Raw genomic sequence first — 25,570 nt, 5'->3', positions numbered from 1 at the left:
TCAATGTTTTTACAATAGACTAATTTTCCATGATCATTTTCTTCAGAAGTAAAAAACTGTCTAAACTCTTTTTCCCTATTTCTGTAGAAACTTGATTTAACTTCTTTACCTAATAAGTTCTTCTTTTTCAAAACGGAAGCAAGATACTCTGAAGCATCTTTAGGGAGACCGAGATCTCGCGATAAATCATTCAATTCTTCAGACGTAAATATCTTAGGAACTTTATTCTTTTCATTGTCAGGTATGTACACTTCTGTATTAACATCGCTGCTTTCATCATCATCCTCGTCATTACCATAATCTGAAGTGTCACTTTCATCACGATCAACATCGAAATCTTCATCAGTACTTTTATTTTCTTCTGATTCAATCGTCTGTCTTTCAAGTGACAAACTTTTTGAGTTTTTTGTAACATCGTTATTTTCAACAGATTTAGTGACGCTAGGTACATCAGGATATTCGATAGCACTTTTCTTTTTTCTATTGATTCCTGTTAGGTTTGTCATACAAAAGTAGCATTCCTCTTTCCGAAGAGGTTTCCTCCATATCGTAGGTTCTTGAATCTTAAGGGTTTTCTTATTTCCTTCTCTGTCTTTCAATCGATTGAATACCTTATGACAAGCACTGCAAATTTTGTGAGGAACCCAGTTTTCACTTTCGTTTTGAACTTTCATACCAAAATAGCTTTTATAAATTGTTTTTATGTAATCGCTGATTACTCTTCGATTTTCTAAAACCTCAAATTTACCACATATGTAGTAAAATGCATCTGGATCACCCACAAAATTATGCGCTATAGGGGAAGTGGATAAATTGGAATTGAAATAGCGCTTAGAAGACATGATTTGTTTTGATTTGGGAGTTTATAGTATAGTAAACTAGTGATTTAAAAACACAAAAAAAACTGATAATGGCTTTTAAAACTGTGCTGAAGTCATATTAAGAAGCACGCTTAAAGAGATTGTCACCACTGTCCTCTTTACTAACGTGAAGTTCGAGCGCAATCTTTTATTTGTTTGTTTCACAGTAATTTGTTTTGACGTGAAGTTCGAGCGGGATCTGTCATTTGTTTTGTTCAGTCATTTGTTTTGTTGTATTTTACCTCTATTTTTGCGTGTTTCGAAAAAATATGACCCAACTCGGTTATTTGGGCCCCGTATTTGGATTCAGCTACCCAAAAAACATATAGATATTCTGGTTAAGTCCACCGGTCATGAAAATATTTTTTTCTTTTTGCAAAAATATACACGAAAAATCGCTGTTTCCGTCGACTTTGCATCTATTTTTGCCTTTTTCGATAAAATATGAGCCAACTGGGTTATTTGAACCCCGGAATCAGAATCAGTGACCCCAAAAACATAAGGCGCACAACTTTTGTCTGGTAATTTAAATTCATACCTTGTGTCGTTTTTTCAAACAAATTTAACATTTTTATTTAGAATGTTATTTTTTACGACTAAAGCAAAAACTAGCTGTCCTATCAAAAATTATAGCTCTTTTTTGGATGAACAAGTTTTGTCTCATTTTTTCTCGTAGCTTATATCGAAAAGTGATTCATTCTTAATTTGTAGTTCTTTCCAGGGCGCGCAATTTGAGTTTTTTCATTTTTTTCGTATCTTGCATAGTTTGATAAAAAAATGAAATTTTTGGATTTTTCATTATTTTTGGTACGATCAAATTTGGAGTGTTCAACTTCGCGACCAAATTAAAAAAGTTGTTATCATAGTCTTGTAGGGCTTTCAAAAATCAAAGTTTCTCTTATCTTGACTTTTTTTCATATCATGCGTTTTTTGGCTTAAAATGTTCATTTTAGATTGTTTTCTTGGATTCTGAAAATGCTGTATCTCTGATAATCTTCTTTTTATAAAAAAAAGTCAGAAGGATAAATTGTTCAAGTTTTGAAGTACTATGAACAACCGTGCATAAAATTCTTACATCTTGAAAAAATGTGGTTTCAAAAATTTTTTGTACGATTAAATTTTGAATTTTCCACTTTTTGACCAAATTGAAAAAGTTATCATAATCTTGTAGGGCTTTCAAAAAGCAAAGTTTTTCTTCTCCTGACTTTTTTTCGTATCATGCGTTGTTTGGTTTGAGATGTTCATTTTAGTTTTTTTTTTTGTATTTTGAAAATGCTCTAACTCTGATAATTTTCTTTTTATAGAAAAAAGTCAGAAGGATAAATTGTTCAAGTTTTGAAGTACTATGAAAAACCGTGCATAAAATTCTTACATCTTGAAAAAATGTGGTTTCAAACATTTTTTGTACAATCAAATTTTGAGAAAAAGTTATCATAATCTTGTAGGGCTTTTAAAAAGCAACGTTTTTCTTCTCCAGACTTTTTTCATATCATGCGTTGTTTGGCTTAAATTGTTCATTTTAGTTTGTTTTTCTGGATTTTGAAAATGCTATAACTCTAGTAATTTTTTATTTTAAAAAAAAGTCAGTAGGATAAATTGTTAAATTTTTTGAATTCTATGAATAACCGTACAGAGAATTTTTGAATTTTTAAAAAAGTGGTCTCAAAAATATTTAAAATAAGTGCTGTTTTTGAATTTTCATCCAAAATGGCTGGCTAACGAACTTGATCTTTAGTTTAGGACACTAAACGAGTGTACCAAAATGCAATCTAATAGATTAATTTCTTCAAAAGTTATCGTGTTCACAGACAGACAGACATACATACATACAGACAGACATACATACAGACAGTAATACAGTACAACAGTAATACAGTAATACAAGCATACAGACACATTCCTAAAAACCTGTTTTTCGGATTCAGGAGGTCTCAAAACGTAAACATTTGACAAAAACTGCGGGGGGGGGGTCAAATTTTACACAAATCTAATACCTTCTCTGATAAGAATGTAAAAATAGTTGAATTTTATAACAAATTGTAAAATTCTCAAGTCAAACGGATGAATTTTCTACAAAACATTCTCATTTTCAACCAAAAAGGATGAGTTGTTAACAGAAATGTTGAATTTTTAAACTAAAAGAAGAAATTTATACTAAAGAGATGAATTTTCAGTCGAAAAAGAATTTTCAGTCAAGAAAATAAAATTGCATGTAAATAGTGGATTTTTCAAATAAAAAGGTTAGCTTTTTAACCAATTTGTTGAATTCTCAACAAAGTATATACACTTTCAATCAAACAATAAAATTTTTAACAAAAAAGATAGATTCTCAACTAGAAATAGTAGGCTTTTCAACCAAGAAAAATGAACATTTGACAAAAAATAGATGGATCTTATTGACTTCTATTAGTCTGGCTCGCAATGAAAAGAAAAATAAATAAAAAGTTCGACTCATGTTTAATATTTTTTAAATATGTAATAAAATACGTAGTCAAAAAATTTTTATCTTCCTAATTTTGTTATTTTCTTGAATACAAATGTAGTTAATTATTTTTTTTGTACTAAAATCTTTTTTTAGATAAGATTTAAAAAATGTGATCATCTGAGAGTTTTCAACTGATAAAGACAGAAAATGCAGATTTAGAAAAAACTAATTATTGTGTTTTTAAAATTATTACTTTCTATCTCAGCAAAATACTTTGAATAGATCCGGGTTCTGTACTGAAAATAATACACTAGAAAAATTAATGGATGAGAACAGAGAATTAAAATCTATCATTATAAAAGTACATTTAAAAAATTCAAATCTATGTTTCAAACATTGATCTTCTAAAAAATATTTTTCTAATATATTTTTATCATAGGATATCAAAACTGTGTAATAATAAATGATAACCTTCTATTGAATGGCTATGATTTTGGATATTGAGAAATGAGACAAACCCTTTTATTTGAAAATGAGGATATTCTCGTCATGGGAAGTCTGGAGGAGTGCATCGTAGAGAAATGAAATGCGCCGCCAGTCTGAGGAACTTGCCGTCAGGGGCGCTGAGTGTTCTGTAGAAAAAGTTGAGACTCAGATAGTCGTGAATCCGTTCGACAAGAGGTTGTCGATAGCCTGCCGCTCTCGCGATCGTGCATGCTTTCCGCCCTTTTAAAACAAAAAAATATGTACATGAAGGCCAAAAAAGTATAAACAAAAGTCTTTTTTTTTAAGTTTATAATTTATGTGAAATCACTCTATCTAAAAATAGATCAGTTGTTAAACTACTGCATAAAGGTGAAGTGTCAGTGAAACATAATTTAGTGTCACTTTGAATTTAAGAAACAAAAAAACCAGAACAAAATCGGTTTTGTTACTTAAAAAACAGTGAGTGTATGGTGAAAGTGCAGAATAAATAAATGGTTTTTACAGGAAGGGAAGAGCAGGGTGGAAAGGAAAGTAAAGACTTGCAGTGGTTTGTTGTCATTTAAGAGTTTCAATCCTGACACCCTGTTACTTCCACGTGTTTATGACTCGAATCCATCATTGGTGTGTTTACGATATTTCACTCCTGGACTTATATTTTCAGGAGCCATTGATCCGACATGCAGGGGAAAGAGATATTATCCCTTTCCTAAGTTCTCACGATCAGCCAACCGCGAAGACGATCTTTTCACTCTTATATCTCCTAAGCACGAGCATCCGCGGATCAGGGGCAGTGTTAAACGAGTGTTAAAACGATCCTTAAAGGTGCCACCTCTTTCGCCAAGCTAACGAAAATTGTTGTATAAATCATCAACTTGGAGACAGATTAGTAATTTTTATTAGACGAGACAATTATGAACAAACATAACTGATAAGAGGGAAAAAAGTGAAACGAGGTCCTTCTTCTTCCAAATTTTCCACTCCTAGAGATGTAAGTTCTTCAGAAACTAAAGATGTTGGGAGTGGAGAACCAGGATGGCTCTCCAAAAAGGAGGTCCACCTTCTACGTCTCCTTAGACGGCGAGTCCCGCCAAGTCACAAAACTTCCAAAAACCGTCTCCCTGGATCCCGATAAATACTCCTGCAACACCTTTCCTATAGGTACGACCAAAATACCCAACGCACACTTGACCCGAACTATGAGCAATCATGATACCTTGACTAATGGTGTTGCTGAGAGAAAATGTGGGGTCGAGTCTCGTGGCAAGGTTCAGTCTTTGACGAGGATCTTCGAGGCTTCGAAAGAGGAGGGCCCCGAGCAGAAGAAGAAGGTGGAGAGAACCAGGTCCTTCAAGACGATAGAGAGGTTTCAGAGCCGGTTCACCGGGCGGAAAGATGCTGGGAGAAAGGACAACAGACTGAATAACACTATACCCGGTATCGAAACTGAGAATAGTGAAGCTAGGCGAAAATCTAGAAACGAGGACAAATGTAAAAATGATGAAAAGTGTAGAAGTGAAGAGAAGTTTAGTAGTGAAGAGAAATCTAGGGATGAAGTTGAGAGGAGGGCAATGCCGAAGATCAAGTCTAGGACGAGGGAGTCTAGGTCGATTCTTGAGCAGACAGTTACGAAGCAACATAACAATAATAATAATATTACCTTTGCAAATCTGATAAGAAGGACTCATAGTACGAAGTTAACTAGAAGCACTAGTGCTTTGGTGAGGCCAGCAAGGCACAACACTACTGGTAGCAGTGGTGATGACAAAGCCAATCATGTCGATTTCAGCGGTGATAATGAGAAGGAACTCCTTGAGGATTCGATTCTCCGGAACGAGTGCCCGGAAGGATGTGCTTTCGCAGAAGCCGACATCGATGGCGGCGTTCATTCAGGTGAGTAATATTTAATCGCACGAGAGATGGTTAATGATGTGGAACGAAGATAGTGTGGTTCTTTGTTTTTTAATATATTTTTGCCTCTCCTGATAAATCTCATCATTTCGGTAAGGAGTCCGTACTTCAATTACGTAACAGTTTATGGGCCCTCTCCAAGGCCCCCCTTCCTCCCTGTAAAAATAGTAACAACGCCACCTACCTCTTACTGTACTTACTTTTTAATTTCCAGAAATGGTTTGCTAGTTATTTCTAGTAGAAGTAGACAGTGTCCACGATCTTCATTTTCAACATTCCCTCATTTTTCCTTGGCTAATTTTTCATTTTCCTTGATCATTAATATTCGAATATCAGATTTTTAATTCGTGTAATACTTTTAAGATAGAATCTTTTATGAACAGAATAAAACAGTATTTCTGATACAAATTTCACATTTATTAATGTATTTTAAACAAAACAAAAAAATGTATTTTCTACTATAAAATATAGTTTTAACAAAACACTTGATATTTCAATTTAAAAAATTACGTTTATTCAACAACAACAAACAAATTTTGAAACCAAAAAGATGAATTTTCAACTAATAATGATTTTTCCCTCAAAATATGACTTTTCCACGAAACTAATGAATTTTTACCCAATGAAAATTAAATTTCAACCCATGAGAATTATTTTTTTACCAAAATAAAAGTATCTTGAACTAAAAAAGATCAATCTTAAAAAAATAGAAAGGTTACATTTACAGTTAAAAATTAATTTTAAACAAACAAAAAGTATTTTCCACTAAATAGTTAAATTTCCACCAAAGACATAAGCTTTCACTCAAACAAATAAAATTTTAACAATTTAATTTAACTTTTACCCAAATAGTTGAATTTTCAATTTGAAAAAATATTAATTTTTAACAAAATGTTTCAACTTTCGACCGAGATGAATTTTCAACTAATATTAAAAAATTTTCTATAAAAAAATGCATTGTTAACAAATTGATTCCAACCGATCTTATTTCAAATAAAATAGTTGAATATACTTATGCAAGGAAGAATCACTAAAAAATTGAATTTTCATTTAAAAAATGATATGTTTACTAAAATAGATGAATGTTTAAATCAAAAAGATAAATTTTCAAAAAAGAGTTTAATTTTCCGTTAAAAAAGTTTTGAGTTGAATTTTTACGATCAACATATGAATTTTTAAACAAGAAATAAGTTTTTACAAAAGAAATTGAATTTGTAACCCCAAAAAGACGAATTTTTAATAAAACAGTTGAATTTGCCACAAAGAAGAATGTCTTTTTAACAAACAATGAAATTTACAACTGAAAGGATAATCTTAAGGAGATAGTTTTCGCGAATTTGCAAAAATTACGTACATGAGTTCATTTTTAACCAATAAAGATAATTTTTTTGACCACAAAAGATCAATTTTCTACTGAAATACTAATTTTCAACCTCTTGTATAAAACGAACAATAATGACCAAATAGATGAATTTTAAGTCAGGAAAGATAAATTTTAAGGTCACATTTTTGGTTTAAAAAATTAATTTTATGATAATACAAATATTAATTTTCAAAAAAAAAAAAGAATTTTGAATCCAATAGTAATTGAATTTATTTTTAACAAAAAAAATTTGAATTTTTAACAAAGTAATAAAGTTCTTAGCCACATAGTCGAATTTTCAAATAAACGACATGAATTCTGAACTAAAAATATAATAGTAGATAAGTAGATAAAAACTTTTCAACCAAAAACAGTTGGATTTTCTTATTGCGTTCTATAACTTTACTTCACATTTAAGCGAAAAAACGAGAATAAGTCCAAATTTCTTGGGAGCAGAGGGGAAACAGAAGAATTGTTGTAAAAACGATTATCAACCTTGTTAGCGTAGTTTATGGACGGTGCATAAGAACAAGATATAGGTTTTGTACTTTCTGTTAGTTATGACTAAAAAAAATATAATCTCTGGTATCTGTGGTTCCACCTTTGAAACGTTCAGTGTAAAAAGTTAGAACAAAGTCTTTACAAAGTAGAACACTATTGAGATAGACTCGTTTCAGTTGCCACAAGAACATGCTTTCTGTAAGAGAAAGAATAAGGTTTTAATCAATTTTGGGTCCTGTACATTTAGTTCTATAGTTTCTGATCAAACAAAATGAACAGTTTTTGGTAACGGTAAGACAATTTATGAACCAAGCTTCGAAACGTTCAGCGAAGAAAGTGAGGACAAAGTGTTTTCAAAGTAGAACCCTATTGAGAAAGACCCATTGCAATTACCATAAGACCATGCAAAAAAATATAATTTGTGGTTACAATCTGTAGATCAATCTTTGGAATGTACACTGCAAAAAGTTAAGACAAAGCATTTCTAAAGAAGAACACTATTGCGAAAGATTAATTGCAATTGTTATAAGAACATGCATAAAAAACATAATTCCTGGTCAGAAACTGTGGATCGATCTTTGAAAAATCAAGTGCAAAAAACTAGGACAAAATATTTCCAAATTAGAAAACTACTGAGAGGGACTCATTGCAAGAGTAAGAACAAGGCTCTATTAAGTTTTGGGTCTTGTTTAATTATTTCTATAGATTTTGAACAAACGAAACAGAGAGTTTTTGGTAACCATAAAACAAGAATGAATTTCTTTTACCAAACCCTTTCACTCGAAAATAATTGACCTTTCCTGTACTGCCGTAATTTCTGGTAGCAATAATCTATGTATCGATCTTAAAGTGCTGTGTAAAAAGTTAGGACAAAGTGTTTCCAATGTAGAACACTTGAAGTAACCTCATATTTACCATAAGAGCATGTAATTACACAATTTTCAGAATTACACTATAATTCTTGTGCATAATGATATGCACTCGAAAATTTTATGCAGGATTCTCGAGGGTGTTGTGAGAGAAAACGAAGATAGCTCCAATATATCGAAGTCGATGGTGCAGTGCCGATTATGCGAATGATGAAGTAATAAATCATTCATCACAGTATAATAAGATACTGTTATTACCTAGTAATCTATTTTTATCATATCAGTTTTCAAACCTCTCTGCTTCTACAAGTTTTATATACTTACCTACATTCTGTTGTAATACCTAAGACATAATTTGAACTATTTGTATTAGGAATTCACAGAATACAAAGTGTTAAAAAAGTTTGTTCCCACTGAATCGCGATCATTGGTTTTTAGAATCTCGGTCGTCCAAAGTGCGTTTATGTACCGGGGATACGTGACTTTTACGATACACGGCATAATCGTAATTATAAAGCGCGAAATTATAGAGTCCACTTTTAGCCGAGAGCTGTAGCCCTTCCTTTGCAGTCTCTTCTTTTTTTCTCAGGTCAATAGTAAATCGTCCAGACGTTACGTATATCGCGTATATTTAACTATGACTATTTAATATATACTTATAGGAGACTTTATCTTCAAGAAATATCGTTCTCATCCTTCGTGACATTCGGGCTCTGTCCTTAGACAACATACCTAAGCCACAAAAGTCAGAAACCGGTAACCTGTTTCCCATGATCAAAAATTCCACAGAAGTGAAAGAATTCATCACGTCATCCTATAGCAATACAATCCCTCTTATTACTGGATCCTTAATCCTAACCGGGGTAATGCTGGCCCAATATTTAATCTTTTTCCGTTGTCGTCAACCAGAGTGGATGTATGTCAGGGAAAATCAGGAAATTTGGAAACAACGTTGTAAAAGTCAGCGAATTTCTAACTGTCAAGGTTAATAAATTAAGCAATTTCTTATGTTATTTTGGGATTCTTTTATTTCATTTAAAAAATAATCTGTGTTAAAAATGTTTCCAGATTAAAGTTCCGGTCCTTGAATATTAATGGTCAGGAAAAGCCAAACATTGGTCAGGAAAAATTAGGGAATTTTGAAAATGAAGCTTTGTACCACCCTCATACAATATTCTTATCAGTCATTTATTTGCCTTATGTTTTTATTTCTATTTTGCCTGCAGTTTATCCCTCCTGGTGATTATATTTTTAGTTAAAACTTTAATTAGTTTGTTGAAAATGTAATAATTTTGTTAAAAGGTTGTCCTTTTCAGTTGAAAATTCAACTGCTTTATTTGAAAATTCGTCTTTTTGGTTTTGAAATTCAACTATTGGCTATTGGCTAAACTATTCATTGGCTAAAAATGCAACTGTTTGGTTGGAAATTAATAGTCTTTGTTTAAGGATTCAACTATTTTCTGAAAAATGGCCTTTTTTAGTTAAATACAACTTTTCTTTTTATTTAAAATTTAATTTTGCCGTTTGAAATATATACTACTACAGTATTCGTTGAAAACAATCTTTTTAGTGGAAAATTCGTTTTTTTGCTTGGAAAATTCATCATTTTTAATTCGTCTTTTTTAGTAGAAAATTAATCATCTTTGTTGAAAACTCGCCTGGTTGGTTTTAAAATTGAACTATTTTGTTGAAAATTCGCATTTTTTTGTTGTTGAAATGTCAACTATTACATTTCTTGTCGTGAATTCATCTTTCTGTTAAAATTGAAACTATAATTAAAAGTGTCCTGTTTTGGGTTCAGGTTTTAATATTTTGTTATTAAAAATTCTATTATTTGGTTGTAAATGCAACTGTTTCGTTAAAAATAATTATTAATGTTGAAAATTCAACTCTTTGATTGAAAATTCATCTTTGTTTATTGCAAATTATCTTTTGATGAAAATGCATATTTCGGGTTTAAAAGTCAACTGTTTTTTAAAACATTCGAATTTTTCCGTTCGTATATTTGGACACAAAATTCGTGCTTTTGAATTGATAATTTATCTTGTTTTGTTAAGAATTCAATTGTCTTCGAAAAAAAAAAATTATTTGATTGAAAACGCACCGTTTTTAGTTGAGATTTAATCTTGTTTGTTTGTAAATTCTACAATATGGTCAAAAGTTCATCTTTGTAGGTAGAAAATTAAACAGTTTGATTAAAAATATTATCATTCTGTTGAAAATTTAATCATTTGGTTAAAAATTGAAATATTTTCATCTGAAATTGTTTTATTCTATGTTAAAAATCTTTCAAGATTAAAATTTTAGGTTTTAAATATTTATAAAAATCCCTTTCTAAATCTCCCAGTGAATTTTAAGATTCAATTAGAGTGACGCCTAATTAGTGAAGAATATTATCATGGCAGCTAAAGAATTTTTCGTTGCCAACGATTCTTTATCAGGAATGATCATATCTGAAGAAGCATAATTGCAAAGTGCCGAAATCTATTGCTTGTTATTTGTAAAATCAGAACGCATAAGCAACTTTTAATCAATTAAAGTTTAAAATTTAAGAAATTTTCAAGGGCACGTTCTTACATAACTTAACACGTGGGAAAGCAGAAAGGTTCACGACATGTTGCATGTATAGAAGGGGAGACAAATGTAGGCGAAAGAGTCAATCCATAATGTATGAGCAGTTCCCGTGGGCTCGTTATTATTTAAGAAGGACTGCATAAGAATGAGAAAAGGCGAGTGTTATTATTTATTCACCACTTGCTCTCCTTTTTTGTTAATTAAGTGGCAAAATATTAATTTTTAGTTGAACGTACCACAAGTAAGAATATAACGAAGACAGCTAAAATTGTAATATATAATTCTGTACTTGCACCCACTGTGTCTTTTTGGCTTGCAAATTCAACACTGATTTTTGTTCTTCTTTTTTGGCTGGTTAAACATAATTCTGTTTCGGTTGAAATTAAATTTTTTGCAGAAAATTTATATTTTCAGGTTAAAAATTCATCGTTTTTGTAAAAAGTTAGTATTTTAGGCTCAAAAGCTCAACAATTTGACAGCAAATCCAGCAATTTGGTAGAAAATTGAATTATTTAGTATAAAATTTAACTACTTTGTTAAAATTTCTTAATTTTAGTTAAAGATTCAAGTTTTTAGTTGAAAATATTTTTTCGTTGAAACATCATACATAACGTTTTTTCTTGAAAATTGATCTTTTTGGTTGAAAATTCATCTGCTTGATTAAAAATTAACTTTTTTCTTGAAAGTTCAACTATATTTGATTGAAAGTTGATTTGAATTGTTTCAAAGTTGTCTTTTTGGCAGAAAATTAATCTTTTGCGTTAAAAAGTCAATTAATTGTTAAAAAATGTATGTATTTTCTTGAAAATTTGTCACCGTTGTTACAAAATCAATATTCTTGATTGCAAATCCGACTATTTGGTTAAAAATTTATGTATTTGTTCGAGAATTCACCTTATTATTAGAAAACTCGCTTTTTTGTTCAAAATTCAACATTTTTGATCAAATTTTGTTTCTTTATTGGCTTAAAAATCTTTCTTAGCTTTAAATTCGTCTTTTTTATTTGAAAATTCATCTCTTTGGGTAAAAATGTCATATTTTTTGGTTAAAAATGCAAAAGTTTGGTTTAAAGTTGCACGACGTTGTTAATTCAGAAGAAACATCATATTACCAAATATCTCTTCACTCCAAATTATCTCACGTTATTTTTGAATAAAAAGTACAAAAAACTTCGCCAAAAACATTTTATCCAAAAAATGGCGTATCCCTGTTTTTGGTTTTAAACGTTTAAAATTGTAGAAAATTAAAAATCTTATTTTGCTACAAACTACAATTTTGTGCTAGAATTTTGACTTTATTGCAATTTATTGTCTTTAATTGTGAAAATATACTTCCGTTAGTGGAGTTAGATAGCGAAAATCTGTAAGTGATCAATTTTGGAAGCATCTAATTAAAAGTCTTCATTTTTAAACGCTAATTTTATTAGAAAAAAACTGAACATCTATATTTCGAGATCTTAAGTTCTATTCGGTAGTAAAAGAAAAACATAATATGTTTGACAGAATTTATATAACATTGATCAAATAATGTATTCAGAGTAATATTAAGTATGCATTGAAATTGAATATTTACTAATTTGGTTTTTCTCCTTTTTGTTGCAGGTGAGAATCATTATTTATCAATGCCGAAATTTAGCAAGTTTATTGGTAAAGTGAAATTTGAAAAAATTATTTCTTATTTAAAGTAATAAGTCAATATATATTACTTGATAGGATGGATTTTGTTTATTAATCGAAGAACTAAAATCCTTTGCTTAAAATATTTTTGCTATAGCATGTCCAATGAAATTAAGATATTTAGGATCGGGAATTTTTTTCCTCTTTCGCAAAATCTACTTTTTCCTATTTAAGCTTCTTCTTTTTTAGTTGTAAAGTTTACTATTATATTTTTGGTTCGCAATAATTCATCTCGTTTGGTTGAATATTTATTTCTTGGTTGAAAATTAATTTTTTAACTGAAAATTTAACTTTTATTTTTGTTTGAAAATTTATATTTTTCAGTTGAAACTTCAACTATTTGGTTGAAAATTATTGTATTTTGTTGATAATTCATTTTTTTGTAGGAAATAAATATTTTTCTTAAAAAAATGATATCCCTTCCTCACATTACTCCCTTCCCCACCGAGTGAATCACGCCTACCCTGAAAGGGAAATAGCTTAATGGTGTAATAATAATTTAAAAAAATCAACTATTTGGTTGAATTTTGAAGTGTTATGTTTCAAATACGTTTTTTTTCGGTAACTAATTTAAAGTTGAACTTATTTGGTAAGAAATTCATTTTTTTAATAAATAACATTTTTATTGCTGAAAATTAAACTATGCGGTTTTTTTTTAATTATTTTTTTATCTGAAAATTTAACTATGCTATTTTTGGTGGAAAGTATATCCTTTATAAGTTAAAAATTCACCTATTTGGTAGAAAATTTTCACATATTTTATTGAAAATTCGGCTTTTTTGTCAAAGTAATCTATTTTGGTCAAAAAGTCAACTATTTGTTAAGAATGTTGTCCTTTTGGATTTAAAATTGATCTTTTATGGTATAAAATTAATCTTTCTTGGTTTAAAACGAACAAAAACACAGTAGACTCTACGACACTTCTCGTTTTCCGATTTCTCCTTCGTTCACTTGTCCTCACTCCTTGTCTCATCTCACGCACACGCATACGTGACTGGCTACGCCTACTGCGCCGAACGCGGCTTGAGACAGGAGAGAGGGTTACCTGACACTTCCTGTTCACTTCCCCTATTGCACCGAGAACGAGAAGTGTCGTAGAGTCTACTGTACATAAAAGAGAAGCAAATGGAAACTTCGTAATATTTTGAAATTGAATTGAAGTTATATTCTGTCCTGTCATATCTTGTCCTGTTCTACACTATCATATTTTATCCTATAATATATATTCTACCATGCCTATTCTACCATATCCGATTCTATTTATCATATAATGTCCTATTCTATACTGTCATATCTGTCCTATCCTATCTATCATATCCAATTATGTATATCATATCATATCCTGCCCTATCCTATCTTTCCTATTCGATCCTATCTATCATATCATATGTGTCCTGTCCTATCCATCCTATGTATCCTGTCCGATTTTATCGATCATATCCTATAAAATGAGGCATGCTAATCGTTGATTTGCGGAAAGATGACTATGTTGCAAGTGGGTGTAGAAATGATTTTGGGAACGATGGTCGAGGAGAGTATAATAGTTTATTTGAGCCCGGTCCCAGGCCGAGAGGCAGGTGACTGAACGAAGTTGCAGGGACTTGCATATAAGTAGGTCCCCGAAATCTTGATGCAGGTCCACGACCCGATCGAAAGATGGTAAGGACCGAGATGCCAGATTAACGCGTCTCTGATTTAGGGGGGGGGGGGGGAGCAGGGGCCCTGTCGCGTGGCTTCAATAAGTCGACTATCGAGAATCGAGAAAAACGACCGTGAAATCCTCATTTATTTGTTGCATGTTGCCAAGTAATAACTCCATACACTACACATCAACTAACCATCACTTACTTTCATATCATAAATAGAGAACGCAATTCAAAACAAAAAATTGTAATAATTAACATATATTTTGCATCAAATTTTATTACAGCGGAACATTCTCTGCGCACTCATTATATTTTCTTTAGAGAAAACAAATTTGGTTCGTTTTCACACTTTCAACTATTCCCCTCATTTTCCCTTTATTAGAGAATTCTCCTTTTTTCCTCTTTTTAAAGAAACTTACCTCTTTTCTGTTTTTTTTGTCGCCCTTCAATGTTAAGTAATTTACTTAAGAATAAGAAAATCCAACTATCTTTGGTTGGAAGTTAATTCCTCTTCCTTGAAAAGTCCACTATTATACTTTTGATCCAGAATTGTCTTTTGGTTAAAAGTTCTACTATTTCATTGAAAATTTAGTTTTTTTGTTGAAAATTCAACTATTTTATTTTTAAAAATCATCCTTTTTGGTTGAATATTCAATTGCTTTGTTAAAAATTCGTCTTTTTGTATTGAAAATTCAAACATTTCTTTAAAATTGACTTTTTGGTTGAAAGTTCATACTTTCAGTTTAAAAATTCAACAATTATTTTTTGACCATCTTGACTTAAAAATCTTCCTTAGTTGAAAAGTCTTCTCTTCGTTGGAGATTCATGTGTTCGATTGAAAATTTAACTATCTGTATGAAATATAGTTTTTTTCTTTGGTTAAAAATAGCTTTTTTGTTGTAAATTCACATTTTTAGGTTGAAGATTAAACTATTTTGTAGAAAATATGTCTATTTAACTTAATAATTTTGTAGACAATTAAAACATTCGGTTGAAAATTAACTGTTTTTGTTGAAAATCAAACCGGTTTATAGAAAATTCGTGTTTTTGTCTTGAAAAATGAAAACTCAACAATTTGGTTACATAATTTTTAATTGAAAAGTATGCTGTTTCAACAAAAAAGTTATATTTTAGGACAAAAAGAAAAATTGTCTACAAAATAGTTTAATTTTCGAATAAAAACCAAAAGTTTAAACCAAAAAATGAAAATATTAAAGCTTTAGTTTCCAACATTAATTTTTAACCCCAAAAAAATAGCACATTTTCCACATAATAAATGAGTTTTCCATGAAGGAAATGAATCTTCAACTAATAGAATGAATATTTAATAAAGTAGGTCGAATTTCAACCGATTACATGAATTTCCCATGAAGAAGATTAATTTTCTATCTGAAACGACGAATTTTCAAGAAAAGACATGATATTTCAATCAAATAGTTAAATTGTCAACTAAAACTATAATTTTTAAACCAAAAATGGAATAGTTAGATTTGCATTAAAATTAATGAATTAAAATAAAAATTTCAACAAAACAATTAAATGTAATAAAATCAGTTCCTTACAAAATAGTTCAACCAAGTAGCACTTGAATTTCCGACGAAAAAATCTCACTTTTTTCAACACAATAGTTGAATTGTCAACCAAATAGTATAGAATCTTTAACAAAAAGAGATGCATTTTGAACAAAAAATATAATGGTGGACTTTTCAATTAAAAAGAATAAACTTTCAACCAAAAATAGTTGGATTTTCTTATTGGGAAAAAATCAGAAACACAAGAACTTTATTGAAAAAAGGGGGAATAGATGAATTCTTTAAAAAAAATGGGCGAAAAGGAGAAAGAGTGTGGTGTCTAGAAATAAATATTTTGAAAACTTTCATTTGAAATTTGAAAATTTCTAATAAAAAAGGTGAAAAAGTGACTCTTTCTCGAGATGAGTTTGTTCTCACATCGTGATTACACAACAGGAACAGAGCCCTATTTTCTAAATGACTGTGAGCAACAATAGAAGTGGGCAAATCGGTATTCAGTATTCGCAAATCGGTACCGTTATCCAAACGGAAACGAGACGTAGAACGCGATTACTTCCTTTTCTGATCCTTGTCGAACGGGCCTCGTAATTAACGCATACCAATTTCAGCTGGAAATTGTCAAAGGCTCTTTGGTCATGTTCACGGAGTCAGAATTTTCGCGAGAACCATTAAGTCGATAAACGATCAGCTTGCATGTAAAATGTCAGCACGATAAGCCATTAGTCGTTATCTCCACAGGTCATCGTACGCCCCCGAAAACCCTTACCAATTACCTTTTCCTCATCTTAATTGTTTTTTTACGAGTTTTTTTGCGTTAATTATGCCTGCACTACAATTTTACTTTTGAGCATCCTAATCAAGATGCTTTACTTTCATTCACGAATTTGTGTATTTGAAATTAATATTAAGAGGGTGGGCGCAAGTCAGGGATAACCTAGAAATCAGGAAAAAGTCAGGGATTTTGAACAAAAATGGCCAAAGTCAGAGAATTCCTGCAAGAAGCATTTTAAGAGGCCATGCATAAATTACGTAAAGTATGGGGGGGGGGGATTTCTCTATACATATCGGGGGGGGGCGTTGTCAAAACGTCAGATATTTTCAAATCTGCGAATCGCTAAAAACAAATTTTTGAAATTTTATGTAATATAAATATAAATAATCTTTTTAAGCAGCTGTTTCTTAGCTATTATTTTCTCAGAACATTTTCCAATTTTCTGACCAAATATTTAAAAAGCATAAGAAATGAACTTCAAAAGTTGCTTAACATATTATTCTTTAGTCTATAAATTATCAAAATTCCTTTTGTTCGCATGGCCGTTTTCCGTTTTTCCCGAATTGAAAATTCAAAAGGAAAATTCTTTTTTTTTTGTTTGTTATAAAGTCTACTTTCAAATTTCAGGTTAAAAACGGATCTTTTCTTTTGCTAAAAGTGTTATTATTTGGTTCAAAATTTAATTATTTTGTTCAAAATTCATATTTATTGGTATTTTGTTAAAAAATTATTTTTTTTTGGGTTAGAAAATCACTTTTTGCAATAGAAATGCAACTGTTTGGTTGAAATTTACTCTGCATTACGTGATGATCCAAATATTTTGTTCAAAATTCATCTGTTTTGATTAAATTCAACTGGTTTTAATTTGAAACAAAAAATTTTGTTTAAAAGATCGAAAATGCAACTGTTGTTGAAAATTCTGTTGTTTTTTTATTTAAACTATTCTTGCTTTGTACAGAAATTTCATTTTCTTGGTTTAGTTCAATGGTTTTTCATTTAAGATTAAAATATTTTCTTCATTGGAGTATCAACTATTACATTTTTGATTAAGATTTCTTTTTTTTATCCGTCAAGAATAATTTTTTTTAACGAAAAGATCACTTTAGTTACGCCATTAATTTTATTTAAAATGATTTATCCTGCGATTATTCTGCTTGCGTAAAAAATTACCCTGTTTCCTCTATTTTGAGAGCATTTTAGACAGTGAAAGTCTGTGTTCTCTTTTCTGATAGTTTCTTTTCAATTTCTTTTAATTTTTAAATAAAAGGTTAGAGTCTGCTTGGACCATCCTCTTTCATTTGAAAAACAGATGCTCGAACAATAAGGATGTTGTATACACTTAGATAAAAAAAGTGTTAACTCTTAAGGGTCATAAACATACTAGAAAGAGGACATTCATGAATGCAATTTAGTCCATAAATAAGCGAGCGAAAACCGCGGAGAAAAATTAAATTAAAATTTATTGCTTAGAATCAACGGCAATTAGCCAATCTTACGACCGAGTGCGGAGTTCTGTCATTGTGAAAGCGTTTCATAACGAGGACTGTGAGTCTACATTTACAATCAATACATTGAGCACACAACTCGACCTGGAATCTCTATGCATAAATAGAGATATAAAAAGATATAAAATGGGTGCTAGGTTGTCGCGATTGAAATCAATCTTTACGCCCACCTTGAGTACTTATACTTTATACGTCCTCCCCGATCAATGGGTACCTCAGACTAACAATAGATTCGATGTATCAGAAACTTGATATCAAATTTAGATTCTAGAGATACATGAAACCATCTAACATTACATTTTACTGTTAAGATTACACTTAATTTTCGATGAGAGTCTTTCATGTAAGCCAATTTGACTCATTGATTAACTCAGTCATTTTAAATGATTCAATCACCTGAAAGTGGCAACTAAAAAAAAATTTCAACCAAAAATGGTGTAACCAAATTTTTATGTAGCGCAATTAATTTTCAACTAAAAAAATTTTTAACAAAAAAAACTTTTGTCAAAGCAGATAAATTTTCAACCAAGTGCATAATTAAATTTTCAAACAAAAAAAATGTGTACCAAGGAGATGAATTTTTTAACATGAAAGACGATATTTCAAAAAAATACATAAATTTATAACCAAATAGTCGAATTTGCATCGAAGAAGGTCAATTTTCAACCAAAACTTAACTTTGGACCATGAAGATTAATTTTCTACCAAAAAATATCAATTTTCAACCAGGAGTTATTTTCAATCAGTAATTATATTTTAATCAAAAAGTGGAATTTACAATTAAAAAAATTTATTTTTAAGCTAAAATCTAATACTTCAACTTTCAGTTAAAAAAGTTAAATCTCAAAAAAATTTCAAGTAAAAAGATGAATTTTTATATAAAATGACGAATCTAAAAAAAAGGAATTTTTAGGTAAATAGTTCAAGTTTCAAAAACGAAATAGTAACATATTCAATAAAATGAAGTTAAATTCTCAAAACAAAAATTTAATAGTTAATATTTGAATAAAAAAACATTTCAAGTTTTAATAAAAAAAACTGTTGAATTTAACTAAAAAACGAATTTTCAACAAAGTACTTAAATCCTCAATTGAATAGTTGGATTTTTAACTAAAGGGATCAGTGTTTAACCAAAAACGGAATAGTGCAAATTTCAATTAACAATATTAATTTTCAATAAAAAAAGAAACATTTCAACAACCAAAAAATTGTTGACAAAGTAGTTTGGCTTTAAAAAACGTAGTTGATTTTTCTATCAAAAAATATATATTTTCACCGGCAAAAGTAATAGTTTATATTTCTATAAAAAAACATTTTAATTTTAAATAAAAAAACACAGTTGAATTTCACAAAAAAAAGGAATACTTTTGAACCAAGAAGATATATTTTCTGCCAATAAAGATGAATGTATCTTAATCATTTCGATTTTTATAATCAGTAACTTTCTCAAATTAAGTCAATATAATTTTAATTGGTCTAATCCGTAACATTCAATATATTAACCATTTTATTATGATTAGTTTTAATCATTTATTGCGGTGCGCGCAACACTGCCATTGTTAAAATGTAGAAATTTAATGAAGAATTTAAATTTAGAAATAATTTTGTAATTTTATTTTAGCAGACATGTCAGTTACTTCTACTGACTAAAAATCAGCTATTTTAAGTGAGTGTTTAATTCAATCAACTATTAGCTGATAAAATTAATGAATTTGAGGGAGGTGAGGATGTGAGGTGACTAGCAAATTTGTGAAAAATATTTGACTACTCATCCCGAATTTTAGGACCGCGAGAAACTGAATGAAATCACAAATTTTTGTATTTTAAGCCCGATATTTTCAAAAAAATGTTTTTTTTTTGTTTTGTGAAATTTGGCCTTTATTCCTTATTTATCAAAAAATACTTTATGCATTTTCAGCCATTAATTGGTATTTAAACAAATTAAAACCCAAGACAATTTAATTTCACACTTAAAATGGCCTAGCATCTAGTCTAATTGAACCTCTAAAAATTATTTTAAAGATAAATGGAAATGTATGACAGTAATTTGTACCTAAATTTGTGACACTCTAATTTTTTCTCCTACTCTTTCCTTGATAGAAAAAAAAACAGAAAATAAACTTCACGTTGATGTCCGATGAAAGATTCGCTGCAACAAAAATTAATTTTACAGAATAAACTTTACCCAAGTATCGTTTAAACTTTCTTTTGTTTTTCTATGACAACACATGTGTTTTGAAAACGCGAAGTTGTCTGAATAAAACTTTGCCCCTTTAAAAAATGTCCTGCAACAAATTTTATCATTACTTTATTCTGTGTTTGCACGTATCGTTAAAACCATTTTTCAACCGTTGAGTTCTGTACAATTCTGTAAAAAAAAGTAAAATCAATCGTCGATCAAACTTGGAAAGCTAAATTTATAGCAAATAAAGGGAGCAGTCACGCTTTTGCCGTAATCCCTTGATGATGACACCATCCGGCCCTAAACACACTATTTTTCAAATGCTCTTTTTGTTCGAATTCGGCCCTTTTCATAAAATATCATGATATATGCCACATTTAGAGTGAAAGCTTAATCGCGCTAGGAATCGCGATTAATTAAGGGCTATAATGAAAATTGAAAACCTAAAAAGTACAAAAGAAATTTTTAAAAATGGTTGTGGTTAAATTTCATTGGACTTTTGTAGCGGGTGAATACGATTGGCTGCGGAGGTTACCATGAAACATCTGTGCACTGAAACATCTCTTTTTAGAATGATGACTAAATACATTTCTGTGCGATGACTTGCGTCAAAATTTGATTTCACGGTTTAGTTTCCAAATTTAGAAATGCGATAGTTACAGTTTAATTTAATCCTACTTTACAAAATACGTTATGAAAAGATAATTTTGTAAAGTTATGAAATATCGTTATATCTACTGGACCCGAAAATAACCAGAAAATGAGAGTTAATTTGTTGTATAATTGTTAATTTTTTTAATTCATTGTTTTAGTAAAAAGATCGAGTTAGTTTTGAATATTATCAAATTTTTTATTGTTAAATTGCTAGATGCCTCATATTTTGTAGATAAATCCGTTTGAAGAAAATTATGACCAGATTTTGGACTGTGTAATTCCATATTTTTTCTTGAAGCACGGAAATAAGATTTTTTAAATCTTTCCGTTGTAAAATAAAACTTTTAGTAGATTGTATCGGCTTCATAATTGATATGATAGATTTTCTCAGTAGTGTAAATGCTCAAATAAATTGAATTGCTTGGGCCCAGAGGAAAAAATTTGTTAATTGGCATCCGAAAAAAGTAAAAAATAAATAAATCCGTTAATATCGAGATGAGTGAAAAATCCAGAAAAATAAAATTCCCGAAAAAGAATATATTCAAACGCCCGAATTCGACGCAATAAAATTTTAAAAATTATGAAATTCTTTAATCTTTAAAATTGGAAAATTATTTTTGAAAATAAATAAATAATAAAAAATAGATATTATCAAATAAGAGTGTTTTATTTATTATTTTATTATTTAACAATTGGTTCGTTGTTTAAATTAGAAAATTTCCTTGTGTCGGCAATTTTACAGTGTTGGATACTTTAAAATATCGGCAATTTTATTTGGGTATTTTAAATTTTGGTATAATATCATAAACGATCGGGAATTTAATAATCTGGAAATTTCCAATATGTGAATTTTAAATGGACGGGAATGTTCTAATCTCGGAAATTTGTCATTTAAATTATTTTCTCTCTCGGGAATTCTACAGCGTCGGTCGGGAATTTATATTCAACTTTTTCCCAAAAGTGAGCATTCAAGTAAATCCACCCAGATGAAAAATTTATATAGAGATTATATATAGTGCACAAGACAATGATATTTTTCATTTGTTTCATAAATTTTTCTTTATGAACAAAAATTAAAAAGATCAGTGTTTTGTCCACTATACATAAACTATATATAACTTTTTTACCTGGCCAAACAAACATGTTTTTTCACGTTTTCAAAAAATTCTTAATTGAATACATTTTTTTCCATTTATAATTTTTATCACTGTTTACTTGCAAAAGCTGCACAAAGAACAAGTACAAGGTTGAGTTAAAAATAATCAAAGAGAAATTATCGTGTATGCATAAGTAAAGTATTTATAAATTATTTTAATCGATAGCTAATTATAAAATATCAGTTTTTACTTATTTTCAAACCATATAGATATTTAATAAGTAACCTGGTAAAATAAAAAAATAATTTCTATCAATATTGTAGAATGTTTACTGTAGAGCCTAGAATCATTTTATAATTCAATAAACTATATTATATTTGATAGTTTCATAGGAAATTAATAGAATTATTAAACAATAGAAAGATTTTAAAACCTTACTTTTTTACATACAGGAAAATTTTTTTGATTAAATATTAAAATTTATGTAATGCACAGTTTCACTTTTTTTCTCTTAAAGGACATTTTAAAGTCAGGAGAATTTTTTTTGAAATCGAGTTTTAAACAAATGGAACATAGCCACGAAGAAGCGGTTGGAATTAATTAAAACCTCAAAATTTAGATTTTCCGAGGGGTTTTACTCTAAAAGAAAGAGTTTCTGTTAATTAGATTGAGACCTAGTGAACTAGGCCTAGCCGGTCGAGTCCTTTTCCCTTAAGTTACTAGAGACATCGAAAGAAGAATTTTTTTCAGAAATACACGCGTTATTTTGCCAGGAGATTTTTTTTTCAGACAGAATTTAATTTAAAAAGTCTATATTTTATCTACGAAACAATTAAGTAGCCAAAGTTTAAACAATTCTGTGTTGTACAGATCTGGTTTGTGGAAGCCTGGCGTAGAATCCATTATAACCAATTTTGGTGTTTCCATAAAGTAAAAATCTTTAATATGAGTTATAATAATTTGAAAGAAAATTATAGTACATTAATCTTGAATATATAAAACTAATTTAATGAATATCCCTGAAGTATTTTCGGCTGTTTAAATATCTGAGGGGGAATCAATGATAATGCGACACTCTTTGCTAATCCGTCTCTGTCAGAGTGGACAGTGCTAGTAGTATTCGTTACTTTCGCATTACTAAACCGATCCATTTATCCGTATTACCAAGATAGTCACGAACAGCATCGACACTTTTATTTCATTTGGTTAGGATTTAGAATTTAGGGGAATTCTGACCGAATAGTCACTATGGATGCATCCATTCGATTCCAGGTGGGATATTCACCACCAATTCTAAATCCCGAATTTACATGTTCCCCCGCAGACATCACAGGTAAACCATCGTTAGATTCTTCCAGATCGACATTTGCATTGTGTCGTCACAAAACGTGATTTATTACTCTCTCACCGCCACATATGCGTCTAAGAATGGTTAAAGGTTAAATCGACGACCTCAAATAGTTCCTGACTCGAGAGCTTCGATCAAATGGGGGTGGATGATAATGATAATGATCCATGAAGAGAGAATAGGGATAGAAGGGGAATTTTGTAAATAGAAAAGGGGATTCAACTTATGCATTTGTTTTCCTACTTTCAGAGGGTGGCCACAAAACTTCATTTTCAACATTCCCTCACATTTCCCTGACTAATTTTTCACTTTTTCTGACTGTCAGGGGTGTTTAAAATAAAGGAAGTCTGAATCTCAAATTAACTACGTGGGAGGAATAATAAATCGGATAATTTTTAATGGTCACTCATCGCAAATTTGTCTATTTTTATAGAAAAATTAATTTCTATTCAAAAACAGTAGTATATTTTCATAAGTTTATGAAATTAGAAGTCTTTAATATACTTTTAAATTATTTACAGATTCTTAAAAAACAATTCACGTGGTATGTTTTTAACCAAAAAAGGAACTGCGAAATCGAAAATAAAAGTTAAGATCCCTTTTTTCAACAACACTGCATTAAAATTTAAAGAACAAAATTCTTATCACGTAATGTTTTTCATATACTACTAAATGTAACTAATGTGTACTATCATTTTTACTAATATCCTTTTGAATTTAAAGGAATTTGATTCATACGACTTTCATTACTTTAATTAAAATTGAAGTAAATATATAAAAATTGAAGGTGGACAAAATTCTAAGTCAATTTAAAACAATTAAAAAATTAATTGAATTCAGTAACTTTGAAATGAGTTTTGAAAAATTTAAGGGAAATCAAAAAAATTTGATGAAATGTCTAAAAATTCTAAGTGAATTAAAAAGACTTCACGATGAAAATTTCTTGAGATTTTGAAAAATACCCTAAAATCGTCCAAATTTTTTGGACGGCCTTCAAGTTATTGAAATACATTGGAAATTCTTATGAACCTTTTGGAATATTCGAAAATATTTCAAAAATTGAAATCTGCAATTCCTTGAAACTTTGTAAAGCTTTTGAGAATTACTTAAAATGTTTTTAAAATACCCTAAAATTTTAAAAATACTTTGGAATTCCTTCACATTATTTAAGTCTGTTGAAAATTCTTCGGAATCTTTTAAAAAGACAGAAAACAATAAATAGTATATAAAAATAAATACTACTATAAATATCAAATAATATGCAAATTTTATAATAGTAGTACAAAATTTTCAAACTTGATTGAAATCTCTTTGAGGGATTAAAAATTGTAATACATTTTAGGAATCTTAATATACACTGAAATATTTTCAAATACAAAAAAAAAACTTAAAAATAGTTATAGACCTAATATCAATAGTTATTGAAAGGAAAGTGACTCAAGTGATATTTTTTCAAAAGTGATCACAGTGGCTTTATCAGAAAAAAGTGACTAAAATTGACTGTGCGGCAGTCCTGATTATTCTTAAGAGTTACTTGAAGAACTTAGAAAAATTTCCTGACTTTTGCAATCTTTTCTCAAAATTCTTGAATTTTGCCCGATCAACAAAATTCCCTGACTTTTCCCTGCTTTCCAGGTTTGCTCTGATCTGCGGAATTGAAAAATTGATTTTAGTATTTGAAAGAAACTTTACTGGAACTTTTACATTATTTTTATAAAATAGGAGAATTTCCACTTTTTCTCCTATTTCGAAGATAAATAGTACAAGGCTGGCTGATTGTGAGTATAAGAAGAAGGATTCGAAGCACGTGATAGAATCAGTTTCTTGTGAAGTACTCTGCAATAGCAGTCTGAATTCTGAACCAATCAGGAATCCGATTCACTGGCAATTTATCCTCGCGTTGTTGGAAGAACCGAGCTTGCTTTCCAAGATAATCTTTTCAACATTGAAGAAGGTTGATTTAAAGTTTAAAGAACCAAAAAGGGAAGACAAGATCGAGGTTAGTGAAAAGAAAAATACTGCAATGGAGAATGCTATTCATTATTTTTATAAAAACATACATTTATTTATTATTATTTTGTAATATTTTCATTATTATTATTATTATACCATTATGTTTCCCTTTCGGTGTAAGCCTGACTCACTCGTTGAGAAAGTGTTCTATAGGTGGTG

General features: G+C 29.7%; 1 protein-coding gene across 2 annotated transcripts in view; it reads left to right on the top strand.

Moving 5' to 3' along the window:
- The first annotated feature begins 3,968 nt into the window (after window positions 1-3,968).
- The window catches only part of LOC117179372 (probable Ras GTPase-activating protein), a 156,192-nt gene continuing 134,590 nt past the window's right edge, over window positions 3,969-25,570 (top strand). For both annotated transcript variants that reach the window (XM_033371092.1, XM_033371091.1), the window contains exon 1: window positions 3,969-5,661. In XM_033371092.1, the coding sequence (XP_033226983.1) occupies window positions 4,782-5,661 (880 nt within the window). In that variant the 5' untranslated portion in view covers window positions 3,969-4,781. The remainder of the gene's footprint in view (window positions 5,662-25,570) is intronic.

This window comes from Belonocnema kinseyi, chromosome 9 (assembly GCF_010883055.1).
Source record: "Belonocnema kinseyi isolate 2016_QV_RU_SX_M_011 chromosome 9, B_treatae_v1, whole genome shotgun sequence".
NCBI lineage: Eukaryota > Metazoa > Arthropoda > Insecta > Hymenoptera > Cynipidae > Belonocnema > Belonocnema kinseyi.
The sequence above is the reverse complement of the archived record's forward strand: the minus strand, read 5'-3'. Positions and strand labels throughout refer to the sequence as shown.